Below are 20,025 nucleotides of genomic sequence, written 5' to 3' on the forward strand. Positions count from 1 at the left end.
GGGCCTTTCTCAATAGCAATGCTATGCTCACTGAGTCTGTATATAGTCAAAGATTTCCTTAAGTTTGGGTCAGTCACAGTGGTCAGGTATTTTTCTACTGTGTACTCTCTGTTTAGGGCCAAATAGCTTGTTATTTGGTAGGTTTCAACACTACTTTCCTTCCATCTATAGCATTTCTTAATATTATTCAGTTCCTTTAGCTTTGATGCCTCATGATTGAGTATTGCTCTGTTCAAGTAGACTGTGATTTTGCTGTGATCTGATTGGGGTGTCAGTGGGCTGACTGTGAACGCTCTGAGAGACTCTGGGTTGAGGTCAGTGATAAAGTAGTCTACAGTACTACTGCCAAGAGATGAGCTACAGTGGGGAAAAAAAGTATTTAGTCAGCCACCAATTGTGCAAGTTCTCCCACTTAAAAAGATGAGAGGCCTGTAATTTTCATCATAGGTACACGTCAACTATGACAGACAAATTGAGATTTTTTTCTCTCCAGAAAATCACATTGTAGGATTTTTAATGAATTTATTTGCAAATTATGGTGGAAAATAAGTATTTGGTCACCTACAAACAAGCAAGATTTCTGGCTCTCACAGACCTGTAACTTCTTCTTTAAGAGGCTCCTCTGTCCTCCACTCGTTACCTGTATTAATGGCACCTGTTTGAACTTGTTATCAGAATAAAAGACACCTGTCCAAAACCTCAAACAGTCACACTCCAAACTCCACTATGGCCAAGACCAAAGAGCTGTCAAAGGACACCAGAAACAAAATTGTAGACCTGCACCAGGCTGGGAAGACTGAATCTGCAATAGGTAAGCAGCTTGGTTTGAAGAAATCAACTGTGGGAGCAATTATTAGGAAATGGAAGACATACAAGACCACTGATAATCTACCTCGATCTGGGGCTCCACGCAAGATCTCAACCCGTGGGGTCAAAATGATCACAAGAATGGTGAGCAAAAATCCCAGAACCACACGGGGGGACCTAGTGAATGACCTGCAGAGAGCTGGGACCAAAGTAACAAAGCCTACCATCAGTAACACACTACGCCGCCAGGGACTCAAATCCTGCAGTGCCAGACGTGTCCCCCTGCTTAAGCCAGTACATGTCCAGGCCCGTCTGAAGTTTGCTAGAGTGCATTTGGATGATCCAGAAGAGGACTGGGAGAATGTCATATGGTCAGATGAAACCAAAATATAACTTTTTGGTAAAAACTCAACTCGTCGTGTTTGGAGGACAAAGAATGCTGAGTTGCATCCAAAGAACACCATACCTACTGTGAAGCATGGGGGTGGAAACATCATGCTTTGGGGCTGTTTTTCTGCAAAGGGACCAGGACGACTGATCCGTGTAAAGGAAAGAATGAATGGGGCCATGTATCGTGAGATTTTGAGTGAAAACCTCCTTCCATCAGCAAGGGCATTGAAGATGAAACGTGGCTGGGTCTTTCAGCATGACAATGATCCCAAACACACTGCCCGGGCAATGAAGGAGTGGCTTCGTAAGAAGCATTTCAAGGTCCTGGAGTGGCCTAGCCAGTCTCCAGATCTCAACCCCATAGAAAATCTTTGGAGGGAGTTGAAAGTCCGTGTTGCCCAGCGACAGCCCCAAAACATCACTGCTCTAGAGGAGATCTGCATGGAGGAATGGGCCAAAATACCAGCAACAGTGTGTGAAAACCTTGTGAAGACTTACAGAAAACGTTTGACCTGTGTCATTGCCAACAAAGGGTATATAACAAAGTATTGAGAAACTTTTGTTATTGACCAAATACTTATTTTCCACCATAATTTGCAAATAAATTCATAAAAAATCCTACAATGTGATTTTCTGGATTTTTTTCCCTCATTTTGTCTGTCATAGTTGACGTGTACCATCTTTTTAAGTGGGAGAACTTGCACAATTGGTGGCTGACTAAATACTTTTTTCCCCCACTGTATATGTGTACCTACCATAGGAGTCCCCTCGAAGCCTACCATTGACTATGTACAGACCCAGTGTGCGACAGAGCTGCAGGAGTTGTGACCCGTTTTTGTTGGTTATGTTGTCGTAGTTGTGCCTAGGGGGGCATATGGGGGAGGGAATGCTGTCACCTCCAGGTAGGTGTTTGTCCCCCTGTGTGCTGAGGGTGTCAGGTTCTTGTCCAGTTCTGGCATTTAGGTCGCCACAGACTAGTACATGTCCCTGGGCCTGGAAATGATTGATTTCCCCCTCCAGGATGGTGAAGCTGTCTTCATTAAAGTATGGGGATTTTAGTGGGGGGATATAGGTAGCACACAGGAGGACATTTTTCTGATAGGCTAATTGACATAATTTGAGTAAATTGGAGGTGTACCTGTGGATGTATTTCAAGACCTACCTTCAAACTCAGTGCCTCTTTGCTTGACATCATGGGAAAATCAAAATAAATCAGCCAAGACCTCAGAAGAAGAAAAAAAATCTGACCCACTGGGAATGTGATGAAAGAAATTAAAGCTGAAAGAAATAATTCTCTCTACTATTATTTTGACATTTCACATTCTTAAAATGAAGTGGTGATCCTAACTGACCTAAGACAGGGATTTTTTTACTAGGATTAAATGTCAGGTATTGTGAAAAACTGAGTTTAAATGTATTTGGCTAAGGTGTATGTAAACTTCCGATTTCAACTGTAGGTAGCACACAGGAGGACATTTTTCTCTGTTGAGATAATTTTCCTTTTGAATTTCTAGCCAAATGTAAAATGTTCCTGTTTTGATTAATTTAATAGAATGAGGTAGGTCTGCTCAATACCAAATTAGCATACCCCCTGAGTCCCTTCCCTGTTTCACACCTGGTAGTTTGGTGGATGGGACTACCAGCTCTCTGTAACCTAGAGGGCAACCAGTGGGTCCGTCTCCTCTATACCATGTTTCTTGTAGGATGACAATGTCTGTATTTCGGATTTCTTTGGTGAAGTCCAGGTTCCTGCTCTTTAGGCCAAAGGCAGATGACCTCAGGCCTTGGATATTCCAGGATGAGTTAGTGAAGGCTTTGTGTTCCATAAAGTGTCTAATGTTGTTGGTCGTGTGGTTTGGTCTCAGGCCAGTAATTGCTGAGCATCTGGTACATGCCATTGGCTTGGGCTAGTATGCCTGCTCACTCTGACAGAGCTACAGAGTACTTCCGGAGAACCTTCCAGAAGGACAACCATCTCTGCAGCACTACACCAATCAGTAAAAGTCACATGACAGCCCGCTTGGAGTTTGCCAAAAGGCACCTAAAGACTCTCAGACAATGAGAAACAAGATTCTCTGGTCTGATGAAACCAAGGTTGAACTCTTTGGCCTGAATGCCAAGCGTCACGTCTGGAGGAAACCTGGCACCGTCCGAACGGTGAAGCATGGTGGTGAAGGTTCACCTTCCAACAGGACAACGACCCTAAGTACACAGCCAAGACAACGCAGGAGTGGCTTCAGGACAAGTCTCTGAATGTCCTTGCGTGTCCCAGCCAAAGCCCGGACCTGAACCCGATCGAACATCTCTGGAGAGACGTGAAAATAGCTGTGCAGCGACGCTCCCCATCCAACCTGACAGAGCTTGAGAGGATCTGCAGAGAAGAATGGGAGAAACTCCCCAAATACAGGTGTGCCAAGCTTGTAGCGTCATACCCAAAAAGACTTGAGGCTGTAATCGCTGCCAAAGGTGCTTCAACAAAGTACTGAGTAAAGGGTCTGAATATTTATTAATATTATTTTTTTTAAACCTGTTTTTGCTTTGTCATTATGTGATATTGTGTGAAGATTGATGAGGGACAAAAACAATTTAATCCATTTTAGAAAATGGCTGTAACATAACAAAATGTTGAAAAGGTCAAGGGGTCTGAATACTTTCGGAATGCACTGTATATATATATATATATATATATATATATATATATATATATATATATATATATATATATATATATATATATATATATATAGAATCAGTGGAGGCTCCTCAGAGGAGGAAGGGGAGGACCATCCTCCTCAGTGAATTTCATAAAAATGTAAATAGTGCAACATTAAAAAACGTTATCCTTTCTAGATAAAACTATGCTAAATATATTCACGTCACCCAATAATTGATTAAACACACTGTTTTGCAATGAAGGTCTACAGTAGCCTCAACAGCACCCTGTAGGGTAGCACCATGGTGTAGCCGGAGGACAGCTAGCTTCCGTCCTCCTCTGGGTACATTGACTTCAATACAAAACCCCTTCCATAGACCTACACAGTAATTATGACAACTTCCGGAGGACGTCCTCCAACCTATCAGAGCTCTTGCAGCATGAACTGACATGTTGTCCACCCAATCAAAGGATCAGAGAATGAATCTAGTATAAGCTACAGCTAGCTAGCACTGCAGTGCATAAAATGTGGTGAGTAGTTGACTCAAATAGAGAGAAAGACAATAGTTGAACAGTTTTGAATACATTAATTTTTTTCCAAAATTAAGGAGAAGCAAGAGAGAGAAAGAGCACGAGAGAGAGAGCTAACAATATTTCGTAATACTTTTTTTTCCCACTTTCACTTACTTAGCTAGTGTCAAATGCAGCTAGCTAGTTTAGCCTACTCAAACACCCGGTTTAAACAGAGAGGGATGCTATGTTAGCTAGCTGGCTATGGCTATCCAACACTGGAACTCTTCCAAGTCAAGGTCAGCTTTTGGTTTTATAAATTTATTGCCACCGGGGCACGCCAGTGTAACTGATAAACTGCTTGCTGACTGTACACTGTAATCACTCCACGATTGTAGCTGGTTTACTAATACGTTAGTTCTAGTCGCTATGTTGACAATGACGTGACCACGATGTAGGCTGTGTGTAGCGGTTAACGGTTATGATATGAAGTTTTGGCTTGGAATTTTTTTTTTTTTGCCTGGTCACAGACAGCTGATGTGTTATGAAGGGAAAAGGAGGAGGAGAGAGCCTAGATAGTTACGAGAAGGAATTATATACTGAACAAAAATATAAACGCAACATGTTGGTTCCATGTTTCATGAGCTGAAATAAAAGATCCCAGACATTGCACAAAAAGCTTATTTATTTAAAATTATGGTCACAAATGTCTTTACCATAAGCCGTCCTCCTATGTTGTTTTAGAGAATCTGGGACCAACACAGACTACCCCTGCCCAAAGACAATCTGTTCCAGTTTACATGGTGTCTTTCCCTTTAAATCGCCATAGAAACTGCCCTTCTTAACATGATTATAGCCAATGGAAAGCATCTGGACATGAAAAAGGGTATCAAGTTGATTTTGATTGACCAAAGCACGGAAACACCTCCAAATATTTCCAAGGCTGAAAATGGAAGAGATGGTTACAACAAAATAACACTCTTATTTCATCAACACTGTTAAGTACAAGCATATTAAGGTTATAATATTGTAGAGAATCATCTAATGAATAATTGTATGTGATTTATAATGACATGGGGCAAAAAAACTATGTTCTGACATTAATTTAGTATCACTGTCTTGAACTGACCCGTTTTTTCCTGCATTCTAGAGCAGTGAGGGAACACCCTATACCCAATGGTCTGTATCAAAATAAAAGTCTGTGTTTCAGAATAAAAGTCCTCACCTTTTGTTTATGTGTGTCAGTCCGTCCAGCTGTTACACATGTCCGTCCGGTAGACCCTCCTCCTGTCAAAGCTCCGCCTCCAGCTCAGACTCTGACGACCCAGATGACAACTACGTTGCCATGACAACCTCCAGCATCGCCCTCTCCGCCGTCGAGTCGGTATGTTAGATTCACACACACACACACACTACACACACACACGTCTTGTACAACTAACCTTGTAGGGACATACAATTCAGTCCCATTCAAAATCCTATTTTCCCTAACCCCTAACCCTAAACCTAACCCGTACCCTTACCCTAATCTTAACCCTAACCTTAACCCGAAAACCTAACCTTAACCCTAAACCTAACCCTAGCTCCTAACCCTAAAACTAACCCTAGCTCCTAACCCTAAAACTAACCCTAGCTCCTAACCCTAACCATAAGCCTAATTCTAACCCTAAAACCAATTCTAACCTTAACCCTAAACCCCCTAGAAATAGCATTTTACCTTGTGGGGACTAACAAAATGTCCCCAGTTGGTCAATTTTTTGTTTGTTTTTCTTGTGGGGGACTTCTGGACTTCTGTGTGTGTTCCAGAGCCCCGTGGTCTTACGGAGGCCTAGAGGGGACAAACAGGTTGAGTACCTGGACCTGGACCTACACACTGGTAGAGTGGCCACACCCCCACGACAGGTAAGACAAGTGTGATCTATGGTATCCTTACCAGCGACAGGAGGGCAGACTTTTATTCTGAAACAGTTTGTTTTACTCATTTCAATCAAATCAAAGTTTATTGGTTGCAAACACAGATTTGCAGATGTTATGGCAGGTGCAGCTAAATGCTTGTGTTTCTATTCTAGCTCCAACAGTGCAGTAATACCTAGCTAAATGCTTGTGTTTCTAGCTCCAACAGTTCAGTAATACCTAGCTAAATGCTTGTGTTTCTAGCTCCAACAGTGCAGTGATACCTAGCTAAATGCTTGTGTTTCTAGCTCCAACAGTACAGTAATACCTAGCTATATGCTTGTGTTTCTATTCTAGCTCCAACAGTTCAGTAATACCTAGCTAAATGCTTGTGTTTCTAGCTCCAACAGTGCAGTAATACCTAGCTAAATGCTTGTGTTTCTAGCTCCAACAGTGCAGTAATACCTAGCTAAATGCTTGTGTTTCTAGCTCCAACAGTGCAGTAATACCTAGCTAAATGCTTGTGTTTCTAGCTCCAACAGCACAGTAATACCTAGCTAAATGCTTGTGTTTCTAGCTCCAACAGTACAGTAATACCTAGCTAAATGCTTGTGTTTCTAGCTCCAACAGTACAGTAATACCTAGCTAAATGCTTGTGTTTCTAGCTCCAACAGTACAGTAATACCTAGCTAAATGCTTGTGTTTCTAGCTCCAACAGTACAGTAATATCTAGCTAAATGCTAGCTCCAACAGTGCAGTAATACCTGGCTAAATGCTTGTGTTTCTAGCTCCAACAGTACAGTAGTAATACCCAGCAATACAAAACAATAAACACATATTCCAAAAAGTAAAATATTAAGAAATTAAGAAATATCAGAACGAGCAATGTCAGAGACCGGAATATAAATATGTATATATGTAAATAATTATCTGTATAGACAGTATCAACAGTATATTAATGTAAAAGTAGCAGTAGTTATATTGGATGGTGTGTATAGACAGTATGGACAGTATATGAATATAAAATTAGCAGTAGTTATATGGACAGTATATGAATATAAAAGGTGTGTAGAGCAGTAGTTATATAGGATGAGCCTTGACTAGAATACAGTATATCCATATGAAGTGGGTAAAACAGTATGTCAATATTATTAAAGTGACCAGTGTTCAATGAATATTAAATCAAATTTTATTTGTCACATGCGCCTGTCACGATCGTCTGATGAATGAACGGACCAAAGCGCAGCGCGTTGAGTGAACATGATAACTTTAATAAAGTAAAGCACGTAAATACAAAACAAACGACGATTCGTGAAGTCCTCTGCTAAACTGACAGAAACGGAACAATAACCCACAATGCCCACAAGAACACATACAGAATAAATATGGCTCCCAATCAGAGATAACGAGCCGACAGCTGACACTCGTTACCTCCGATTGGGAGTCATATGACTAATCAACATAATTACAACACTTTGACACCCAACATAGAACCAAACCACATAGACTGCACACACCCTGGCTCAACATAATGAGTCCCAGAACCAGGGTGTGACAGTACCCCCCCCTAAAGGCGCGGACTGCGACCGCGCCTCAAAACCCCCAAACAGGGGAGGGCTGGGCGGGCATACCTCCTCGGTGGCGGTTCTGGCTCCGGCCTAGACCACCACCCCACCATCGTCACTACCCGCTTACGTAGGTTCCTCCAAATGACCCCCACCGGTTTAAGGGGCAGCACCGGACTAAGAGGCAGCACCGGACTAAGGGGCAGCACCGGACTAAGGGGCAGCACCGGACTAAGGGGCAGCACCGGACTAAGGGGCAGCACCGGCCTAAGGGGCAGTACCGGACTAAGGGGCAGCACCAGGATAAGGGGCAGCACCTGACTCAATGGCGGATCCTGGCTGGCTGGCTCTGGCGGATCCTGGCTGGACGGCTCTGGCGGATCCTGGCTGAACGGCTCATGGCGGGCTGAAGGATCTGGCTGCTCATGGCTGGCCGACGGATCTGGCTGCTCATGGCTGGCCGACGGATCTGGCTGCTCATGGCTGGCCGACGGATCTGGCTGCTCATGGCTGGCCGACGGATCTGGCTGCTCATGGCTGGCTGACGGATCTGGCTGCTCATGGCAGGCTGACGGATCTGGCTGATCCTGTCTGGCCGAAGGCTCTGGCTGATCCGGTCTGACGGAAGGCTCTGGCTGCTCCTGTCTGGCGGAAGGCTCTGGCTGATCCTGTCTGGCGGAAGGCTCTGGCTGATCCTGTCTGGCGGAAGGCTCTGGCTGATCCTGTCTGGCGGAAGGCTCTGGCTGATCCTGTCTGGCGGAAGGCTCTGGCTGATCCTGTCTGGCGGAAGGCTCTGGCTGATCCTGTCTGGCGGAGAGCTCTAGCGGCTCCGGTCTGGCGGACGGCTCTGAAGGCTCATGGCAGACGGGCGGCTTTGCAGGCTCAGTACAGACGGGCAGTTCAGACGGCGTTGGGCAGACGGACAGTTCAGACGGCGTTGGGCAGACGGGCAGTTCAGACGGCGTTGGGCAGACGGGCAGTTCAGGCGCCGTTGGGCAGACGGGCAGTTCAGGCGCCGTTGGGCAGACGGGCAGTTCAGACGGCGTTGGGCAGACGGACAGTTCAGGCCCCGTTGGGCAGACGGCAGACTCTGGCCGTCTGAGGCGCACTGTAGACTTAGTGCGGGTGGCCGGAACAGGCCGGACCGGGCTGGCGACGCGCACCGTAGTCTTGGTGCGGGTGGCAGGAACAGGCCGGGTCGGGCTGGCGACGCGCACCGTAGTCTTGGTGCGGGTGGCAGGAACAGGCCGGACCGGGCTGGCGACGCGCACCGTAGACTTGGTGCGGGTGGCAGGAACAGGCCGGGTCGGGCTGGCGACGCGCACCGTAGTCTTGGTGCGGGTGGCAGGAACAGGCCGGACCGGGCTGGCGACGCGCACCGTAGACTTGGTGCGGGTGGCAGGAACAGGCCGGGTCGGGCTGGCGACGCGCACCGTAGTCTTGGTGCGGGTGGCAGGAACAGGCCGGGTCGGGCTGGCGACGCGCACCGTAGTCTTGGTGCGGGTGGCAGGAACAGGCCGGACCGGGCTGTGGAGACGGATAGGAGGCCTGGAGCGAACAGCGGACACCACCCGTCCTGGCTGAATGCCTACCCTCACACACTCTGTGTGAGGCATCAGCACAGGACGTACAGGGCGGTGTACCCCTGGCCTGGTGGCCTCCTGGATACTCCCCCTTTTCTCCTCCGTCAGCCCCGTCGTCCATGCCGTGTGCCCCCCCCTAAAAATGTTCTGGGGTTGACACACGACCCTCCGACGATGGCCCTGCTGCCGCCGTTGCTCCTCTCTCGCCAGGGCCTTGATCCTTCCCCAAGGTCCCTTGCCTCCGAGCATGTCCTCCCAGGACCACGATGTGCCCACCTGGGCCATCGCCAGCCTCTCTATCTCCTTGCCCGGTGCCTCCTCCCATGTCCAGTCTCCCTGCTCCTGGACACGCTGCTTGGTCTTTCTTTGGTGGGTTATTCTGTCACGATCGTCTGATGAATGAACGGACCAAAGCGCAGCGCGTTGAGTGAACATGATAACTTTAATAAAGTAAAGCACGTAAATACAAAACAAACGACGATTCGTGAAGTCCTCTGCTAAACTGACAGAAACGGAACAATAACCCACAATGCCCACAAGAACACATACAGAATAAATATGGCTCCCAATCAGAGATAACGAGCCGACAGCTGACACTCGTTACCTCCGATTGGGAGTCATATGACTAATCAACATAATTACAACACTTTGACACCCAACATAGAACCAAACCACATAGACTGCACACACCCTGGCTCAACATAATGAGTCCCAGAACCAGGGTGTGACAGCGCCGAATACAACAGGTGTAGACCTTACTGTGAAATGCTTACTTACAAGCCCTTAACCAATAACGCAGTTCAGAAATAGTTAAGAAAATATTTACTAAATATAATAAAGTAATAAATACAATAAAAAGGTTTTGTAAATAGTATAAAAGTATAAGTATAAAAATGTAAATAGTCCTTGTGGCGATTTGATTAATTATTCAGCAGGCTTATGGCTTTTGGGTAGAAACTGTTAAGGAGCATTTTGGATCTAGACTTGCCGCTCCGGTACCGCTTGTCATGCGGTAGCAGAGAGAACAATCTATGACGTGGGTGACTGGAGTCTGACAATTTTTTGGGCCTTCCTCTGACACTGCCTAGTATATACAGTGAGGGAAAAAAGTATTTGATCCCCTGCTGATTTTGTACGTTTGCCCACTGACAAAGACATGATCAGTCTATAATTTTAATGGTAGGTTTAATTGAACAGTGAGAGACAGAATAACGAGAAAAAAAATCCAGAGAAACACATGTCAAAAATGTTATTAATTGATTTGCATTTTAATGAGGGAAATAAGTATTTGACCCCTCTGCAAAACATGACTTAGTACCCTTGTTGGCAATCACAGAGGTCAGACGTTTCTTGTAGTTGGCCACCAGGTTTTCACACATCTCAGGAGGGATTTTGTCCCACTCCTCTTTGCAGATCTTCTCCAAGTCATTAAGGTTTCGAGGCTGACGTTTGGCAACTCAAACCTTCAGCTCCCTTTACAGATTTTCTATGGGATTAAGGTCTGGAGACTGGCTAGGCCACTCCAGGACCTTAATGTGCTTCTTCTTGAGCCACTCCTTTGTTGCCTTGGCCGTGTGTTTTGGGTCATTTGTCACACTCTGGCTCCGGGACTGTGTGTTAGAGCCAGGGTGTATTTCATTTGGTGGTGTTGGGTTGGGTGAGTTTCATTTGTTTGTGTTTTTGGTGATTGGTTAATGACTCCCAATCGGAGGTAACGAGTGTCAGCTGTCGGCTCGTTATCTCTGATTGGGAGCCATATATATTCTGTGTGTTTTCTCCTGTGTTTGGTGGGTTATTGTTCCAGTGTTCTATGTTCTGTCGGTGTCACAGAGGACTTCACGTATCGTCATTTGTTGTTTTTTCGTGGTTGCTTTAATTAAATAAAGTCATCATGTTCACTCCACGCGCTGCGTATTGGTCCGCTCCTTTAGACGATCGTGACAGAATAACCCACCAAAAAAGGACCAAGCAGCGCGTCCAGGAGCAAAGGGTCTGGACATGGGAGGAACTGTTGGACGGTAAAGGGTCCTGGACGTGGGAAGAAATCCTGGACGGCATGGATCGCCGTCCATGGAGCGAAACAGAGGAGAGGCGACGGAGAGAGGAGCAACGGCGTCGGCAGAGCCAACGTCGGAAGGACGAGAGGCAACCCCAAGAAATTTTTTGGGGGGGGCACATGGCTTGGGCGACGGAGCAGCAGGAGGCTGCCACAAGGCAGAGTCAGAGGGCTGCCAGGTTAAGGGGGCTGACGGAGGCAGAGAAGGGACGGATTCAGTGGGCTACCAGGTCAAGGGGGCTACTGGGTAAAGCAGGGAAGGAAGGTGTTGAGGCACGGCGTGAGGTACTGGGGTGTGTAACCAGTTCGGTCCGGCCCGTTCCTAGTCCCGAGGTGCAGCCAGTAGTGTGTGTTCCCCGTACGGTACGGCCTGTTCCGGTCCCTCGCACTAAGTGTAAGGTGCGCGTCGCCAGCCCGGTTCGGCCTGTTCCTGCCATACGCACCAAGTATGCGGTGCGCGTCGCCAGCTCAGCCCGGCCTGTTCCTACTCCACGCACCAGGGATACGGTGCGCTTCGCCAGCCCAGCCCGGCCTGTTCCTACTCCACGCACCAGGGATACGGTGCGCTTCGCCAGCCCAGCCCGGCCTGTTCCTACTCCACGCACCAGGGATACGGTGCGCTTCGCCAGCCCGGCCCGGCCTGTTCCGGCCACTCGCACCAGGGATACGGTGCGCGTCGCCAGCCCCGCCCGGCCTGTTCCTGCTCTCCGCACTAGGCGTGAGGTGAGTCCCCAGGGTCCAGCATGCCCTGTTCCGGCTCCCCGCACTAGGCGTTATGGGAGTCCCCAGGGTCCAGCATGCCCTGTTCCGACTCCCCGCACTAGCCCTGAGATGCGTGTCCTCAGCCCGGTACCTCCAGTTCCGGCACCACGCATCAGGCCTACGGTGCGTCCCCAGGGCCAAGCATGCCCTGTTGCTGCTTCCCGCACTAGCCCTGAGATGCGTGTCCTCAGCCCGGTACCTCCAGTTCCGGCACCACGCATCAGGCCTACGGTGCGTCCCCAGGGTCCAGCATGCCCTGTTGCTTCTCCCCGCACTAGCCCTGAGATGCGTGTCCTCAGCCCGGTACCTCCTGTTCCGGCACCATGCACCAGGCCTACGATGCGCCTCAGACGGCCAGAGTCTGCCGTCTGCCCAACGGGGCCTGAACTGCCCGTCTGCCCAAAGCCTGCAAAGCCGCCCGTCTGCCATGAGCCATCAGAGCCGTCCGCCAGACCGGATCAGCCAGAGCTTTCCGCCAGACAGGATCAGCCAGAGCCTTCTGCCAGACAGGATCAGCCAGAGCCTTCTGCCAGACAGGATCAGCCAGAGCCTTCCGCCAGACAGGATCAGCCAGATCCGTCAGTCGGCCATGAGCAGCCAGATCCGTCAGCCAGCCATGAGCAGCCAGATCCGTCAGCCAGCCATGAGCAGCCAGATCCGTCAGCCAGCCATGAGCAGCCAGATCCGTCAGCCAGCCATGAGCCGTCCAGCCAGGATCCGCCAGAGCCGTCCAGCCAGGATCCGCCAGAGCCGTCCAGCCGGGATCCGCCAGAGCCGTCCAGCCGGGATCCGCCAGAGCCGTCCAGCCAGGATCCGCCAGCCAGCCAGGATCCGCCAGAGCCAGCCAGCCAGGATCCGCCATTTAGTCAGGTGCTGCCCCTTAGCTCGGTGTTGCTCCTTATCCTGGTGCTGTCCCTTATCCTGGTGCTGTCCCTTAGCCTGGTACTGCCCCTTAGTCCGGTACTGCCCCTTAGTCCGGTACTGCCCCGTAGTCCGGTACTGCCCCTTAGTCCGATGCTGCCCCTTAGTCCGGTGTTGCCCCTTAGTCCAGGTGGGGTTAGTTGGAGGGTGGTCATTGGGAGGAGGCTACCGAAGCAGGTTGTGACTGCGGTGGGGTGGGGATCACGACCGGGGCCAGAGCCGCCACCGGGGACAGACGCCCACCCAGACCCTCCCCTAGACTGTATGCTGGTGCGCCCGGAGTGCGCATCTTTAGGGGGGGGTACTGTCACACTCTGGCTCCGGGACTGTGTGTTAGAGCCAGGGTGTATTTCATTTGGTGGTGTTGGGTTGGGTGAGTTTCATTTGTTTGTGTTTTTGGTGATTGGTTAATGACTCCCAATCGGAGGTAACGAGTGTCAGCTGTCGGCTCGTTATCTCTGATTGGGAGCCATATATATTCTGTGTGTTTTCTCCTGTGTTTGGTGGGTTATTGTTCCAGTGTTCTATGTTCTGTCGGTGTCACAGAGGACTTCACGTATCGTCATTTGTTGTTTTTTCGTGGTTGCTTTAATTAAATAAAGTCATCATGTTCACTCCACGCGCTGCGTATTGGTCCGCTCCTTTAGACGATCGTGACATCATTGTCATGCTGGAATACCCATCCACGACCCATTTTCAATGCCCTGGCTGAAGGAAGGAGGTTCTCACCCAAGATTTGACGGTACATGGCCCCGTCCATCATCCCTTTAATGCGGTGAAGTTGTCCTGTCCCCTTAGCAGAAAAACACCCCCATAGCATAATGTTTCCACCTCCATGTTTGACGGTGGGGATGGTGTTCTTGGGGTCATAGGCAGCATTCCTCCTCCTCATAACACGGCAAGTTGAGTTGATGCCAAAGAGCTCGATTTTGGTCTCATCTGACCACAACACTTTCACCCAGTTCTCCTCTGAATCATTCAGATGTTCATTGGCAAACTTCAGACGGGCCTGTATATGTGCTTTCTTTAGCAGGGGGACCTTGCGGGTGCTGCAGGATTTCAGTCCTTCACGGCGTAGTGTGTTACCAATTGTTTTCTTGGTGACTATGGTCCCAGCCGTGTAGTTCTGGGCTGATTCCTCACTGTTCTCATGATCATTGCAACTCCACGAGGTGAGATCTTGCATGGAGCCCCAGGCCGAGGGAGATTGACAGTTCTTTTGTGTTTCTTCCATTTGCGAATAATCGCACCAACTGTTGTCACCTTCTCACCAAGCTGCGTGGCGATATTCTTGTAGCCCATTCCAGCCATGTGTAGGTCTACAATCTTGTCCCTGACATCCTTGGAGAGCTCTTTGGTCTTGGCCATGGTGGAAAGTTTGGAATCTGATTGATTGATTGCTTCTGTGGACAGGTGTCTTTTATACAGGTAACAAGCTGAGATTAGGAGCACTCCCTTTAAGAGGATGCCGAGCAGTTGCCATGCCAGGCGGTGATGCAACCGGTCAGGATCAATCAATCAAATGTATTTATAAAGCCCTTTTTACATCAGCAGATGTCACAAAGTGCTTATACAGAAACCCAGCCTAAAACCCCACACAGCAAGCAATGCAGATGTATAACCACGGTGGCTAGGAAAAACTCCCTAGAAAGGCAGGAACCTAGGAAGAAACCTAGAGAGGAACCAGGCTCTGAGGGGTGGCCAGTCCTCTTCTGGCTGTGCCGGGTGGAGATTATAACAGTACATGGCCATTAAGGCCAGATTGTTCTTCAAGATGATCAAACGTTCATAGATGACCAGCAGGGTCAAATAATAATCACAGTGGTTGTAGAGGGTGCAACAGGTCAGTACCTCAGGAGTAAATGTCAGTTGGCTTTTCATAGCCGAGCATTCAGAGGTCGAGACAGCAGGTGCGGTAGAGAGAGCGAGAGAGAGAGTCGAAAACAGCAGGTAGCACGTCTGGTGAACAGGTCAGGGGTCCCTAGTACCAGGCAGAACAATTGAAACTGGAGCAGCAGCACGACCAGGTGGACTGGGGACAGCCAGGAGTCATCAGGACAGGTAGTCCTGATCCTAGGGCTCAGGTCCTCCGGGAGGGGAGGGAGAGAGGGAGAGAGGGAGAGAGAGAGAATTAGCATACTTAAATTCACACAGGACACCAGATAAGACAGGAGAATTACACCAGATATAACAGACTGACCCTAACCCCCTGGCATATAGACTATTGCATCATGACATGACATCGTGCACCTGCTGTTATTGGCAAATAGACACACACCCCCACCCCTCGTCTTACCAGACGTAGCTGTTCTGTCCTGCCGATGCACGGAAAACCCAGCCAACTGTATATTATCCGTGTCGTCGTTCAGCCACGACTCGGTGAAACATAAGATATTACAGTTTTTAATGTCCCGTTGGTAGGATAGTTTCGAGCTGAGATCATCCAGTTTATTCTCCAGTGATTGCACGTTGGCCAATAGAACGGATGGTAGAGGCGGTTTACCCACTCTCTACGAATTCTCACAAGGCACCCCGATCTCCGCCCCCTGTATTTCCGTCTTTTCTTAACGCTAATGACAACGATTTGGGTCTGGTCTCGGAGAAGCAGTATATCCTTTGCGTCGAAATCTTTGTCCAGTTCGAGGTGAGTTATCGCTGTTCTGATATTCAGAAGCTCTTTTCGATCATAAGAAACGATAGCAGCAACATTATGTACAAAATAAGTTACAAAACAATGCGGAAAAACACACAAAATAGCGCAGTTGGTTAGGAGCCTGTTAAACGTTAAACCATTCTAGACATCTTACACCATCATCCCGGAAACCGACTCCAATTCGTATACCGCCCCAACAGATCCACAGATGACGCAATCTCAATCGCACTCCACACTATGTACATAGGGCAGCGGTCTCTAGCGTGCAGGGTAGATTTACCAGTTAGTTTATTTACCAGGTTAGTTCATTTTACCAGGTTAGTTTATTTTACCGGGTTAGTTTATTTACCAGGTTAGTTCATTTACCGGGTTAGTTCATTTACCAGGTTAGTTTATTTTACCGGGTTAGTTTATTTTACCAGGTTAGTTTATTTACCAGGTTAGTTCATTTACAAGGTTAGTTCATTTACCAGGTTAGTTCATTTTACCAGGTTAGTTTATTTTACCAGGTTAGTTTATTTACCAGGTTAGTTCATTTACAAGGTTAGTTCATTTTACCGGGTTAGTTTATTTTACCAGGTTAGTTCATTTACCGGGTTAGTTTATTTACCGGGTTAGTTCATTTACCGGGTTAGTTCATTTTACCGGGTTAGTTCATTTTACCGGGTTAGTTTATTTTACCGGGTTAGTTCATTTACCGGGTTAGTTCATTTACTGGGTTAGTTCATTTACCAGGTTAGTTTATTTACCAGGTTAGTTCATTTGGAATATGGGTCTGTGCTAGACATACATTTATATGATAAAGCTCATTATATCTGTTTCAAAAGAAAAATATGTTTCAGAATAAAACATTTAAAACGTTTGTGTTTCAGAATAAAATTCCACTTTCGTGTTTCAAAATAAAAGTCTGTGTTTTAGAATAAAAGTCCCTCCTGTCTTTTTGTTTTCAGAAAAAGAGTGTGTTGGGTGGTTCGATGGGTTCGAGTGAAGGGGAGCGGGCACGTGAGCGTGTGGACTATGTGGTCGTTGATCCTGAGAGAACCAGAGCTCTGAAAAGTACCAGGGAGGCGTGGCACGATGGGAGGCAGTCTACTGAGAAGGACAAATAACACACACACACACACTGATCAGACACACACACACACACTGATCAGACACACACACACACACACACTGATCAGACACACACACACTGATCAGACACACACACACACACTGATCAGACACACACACACTGATCAGACACACACACTGATCAGACACACACACACACTGATCAGACACACACACACACTGATCAGACACACACACACTGAACAGAAACACACACACACACACACTGATCAGACACACACACACACTGATCAGACACACACACACACTGATCAGACACACACACACACACTGATCAGACACACACACACACACTGATCAGACACACACACACACACACTGATCAGACACACACACACACTGATCAAACACACACACACTGAACAGACACACACACACACTGAACAGACACACACACACACTGATCAGACACACACACACTGATCAGACACACACACACACACTGATCAGACACACATACACACTGATCATACACACACACACACACTAATCAGACACACACACACACACACACTGATCAGACACACACACACACTGATCAGACACACACACACACACTGATCAGACACACACACTGATCAGACACACACATACACACTGATCAGACACACACACACTGATCAGACACACACACACACACTGATCAGACACACACACTGATCAGACACACACACACACACACACACTGATCAGACACACACACTGATCAGACACACACACACACACACACTGATCAGAAACACACACTGATCAGACACACACATACACACTGATCAGACACATACACACTGATCAGACACACACACACACACACACTGATCAGACACACACACTGATCAGACACACACATACACACTGATCAGACACACACACTGATCAGACACACACACACACACTGATCAGACACACACACTGATCAGACACACACACACACACACACACTGATCAGACACACACACTGATCAGACACACACACACACACACACTGATCAGAAACACACACTGATCAGACACACACATACACACTGATCAGACACATACACACTGATCAGACACACACACACACACACACTGATCAGACACACACACTGATCAGACACACACACACACACTGATCAGACACACACACTGATCAGACACACACACACACACTGATCAGAAACACACACTGATCAGACACACACACACACACACTGATCAGACACACACACTGATCAGACACACACATACACACTGATCAGACACACACACACACACACACACACACTGATCAGACACACACACTGATCAGACACACACATACACACTGATCAGACACATACACACTGATCAGACACACACACTGATCAGACACACACACTGATCAGACACACACTGATCAGACACACACACTGATCAGACACACACACACACACACTGATCAGACACACACCCTGATCAGACACACACACTGATCAGACACTCACTGATCAGACACACACACTGATCAGACACACACACTGATCAGACACACACACTGATCAGACACACACACTGATCAGACACACACACTGATCAGACACACACTGATCAGACACACACACTGATCAGACACCCACCCGGCTGAGCCCTCTCAGTTTTAGTTTTATGTCCCTATATATAAATAGCAACAAAGTTCAAATGATTGAGTGACAGATTGGATGGGAAATCAGTATCTCTACTGTGTCAGCACAATGGACAGAGCGCACCGCGGGGTGTAGTGGGAGGGGCTATGGAAACCCATGGGGGGGGGGGTTAGGTATGACTCCTTTGGGTTTCCATAACAAGCGGTAAAAAACGCTTCTCATCTGTGGTTAGCCTAGTGAATAACATGCTGTGCCTCCTTTGATATATAAGGTCAGGGCCAAGTTTACTGTTGAAGCTGCTTCACTCTACTCTCCTCCTCACGCCCCACCACTACAGAGTTCAGTTAGCATCTTAGCTAGCTGTAGAAAGCATTAGAGTTATTAGCATTAGCCTATTTAGCTCGAACCAGCTAATCTGCCACGATGCATATCAGAAATTGGCTTCACCAAAGTACCCAAAACAAAGCCGTAGGAGAAGGAGAGTGATGAGCAGCCGCCCACCGAGGCCGCCGCCCACCGAGGCCGTAAAAGACTGTTCTTCAGTACGTTGGATGCTGTCATTGTTGAAATGTCAGAACGATTCAGGCGATCACAACAGCCAACTGGTGGAGGCTCTGTGTGCCCTTGACCCAGAGAGACATGACTTTCTAGATGTGAAAAAAGGTGAAACCACCGCTGGATCTAAGAAGGTGAAACCACTGCTGGGTCTAAGAAGGTGAAACCACTGCTGGATTTAAGAAGGTGAAACCACTGCTGGATCTAAGAAGGTGAAACCACTGCTGGATCTAAGAAGGTGAAACCACTGCTGGATCTAAGAAGGTGAAACCACCGCTGGATCTAAGAAGGTGAAACCACCGCTGGATCTAAGAAGGTGAAACCACCGCTGGATCTAAGAAGGTGAAACCACTGCTGGATCTAAGAAGGTGAAACCACTGCTGGATCTAAGAAGGTGAAACCACTGCTGGATCTAAGAAGGTGAAACCACTGCTGGATCTAAGAAGGTGAAACCACCGCTGGATCTAAGAAGGTGAAACCACCGCTGGATCTAAGAAGGTGAAACCACTGCTGGATCTAAGAAGGTGAAACCACTGCTGGATCTAAGAAGGTGAAACCACTGCTGGATCTAAGAAGGTGAAACCACTGCTGGATCTTAGAAGGTGAAACCACTGCTGGATCTAAGAAGGTGAAACCACTGCTGGATCTAAGAAGGTGAAACCACTGCTGGATCTAAGAAGGTGAAACCACTGCTGGATCTAAGAAGGTGAAACCACTGCTGGATCTAAGAAGGTGAAACCACTGCTGGATCTTAGAAGGTGAAACCACTGCTGGATCTAAGAAGGTGAAACCACTGCTGGATCTAAGAAGGTGAAACCACTGCTGGATCTAAGAAGGTGAAACCACTGCTGGATCTAAGAAGGTGAAACCACTGCTGGATCTAAGAAGGTGAAACCACCGCTGGATCTAAGAAGGTGAAACCACTGCTGGGTCTAAGCA

General features: G+C 47.8%; 1 protein-coding gene across 1 annotated transcript in view; it reads left to right on the forward strand.

The window, feature by feature from the left end:
• The window catches only part of LOC311118574 (GRB2-associated-binding protein 1-like), a gene marked incomplete at its 5' end in the record, with an annotated part of 55,483 nt that extends 36,943 nt beyond the window's left edge, over positions 1-18,540 (forward strand). Inside the window, 3 exons of the mRNA XM_084193367.1 lie at positions 5,606-5,744; positions 6,167-6,262; positions 16,744-18,540. Of these exons, the coding sequence (XP_084049493.1) occupies positions 5,606-5,744; positions 6,167-6,262; positions 16,744-16,902 (394 nt within the window). The remainder of the gene's footprint in view (positions 1-5,605; positions 5,745-6,166; positions 6,263-16,743) is intronic.
• Positions 18,541-20,025: the final 1,485 nt, after the last annotated feature.

The sequence above is a fragment of the Coregonus lavaretus genome (assembly GCF_964263955.1).
Source record: "Coregonus lavaretus genome assembly, contig: HAP1_SCAFFOLD_2381, whole genome shotgun sequence".
NCBI classification, from domain to species: Eukaryota; Metazoa; Chordata; class Actinopteri; order Salmoniformes; family Salmonidae; genus Coregonus; species Coregonus lavaretus.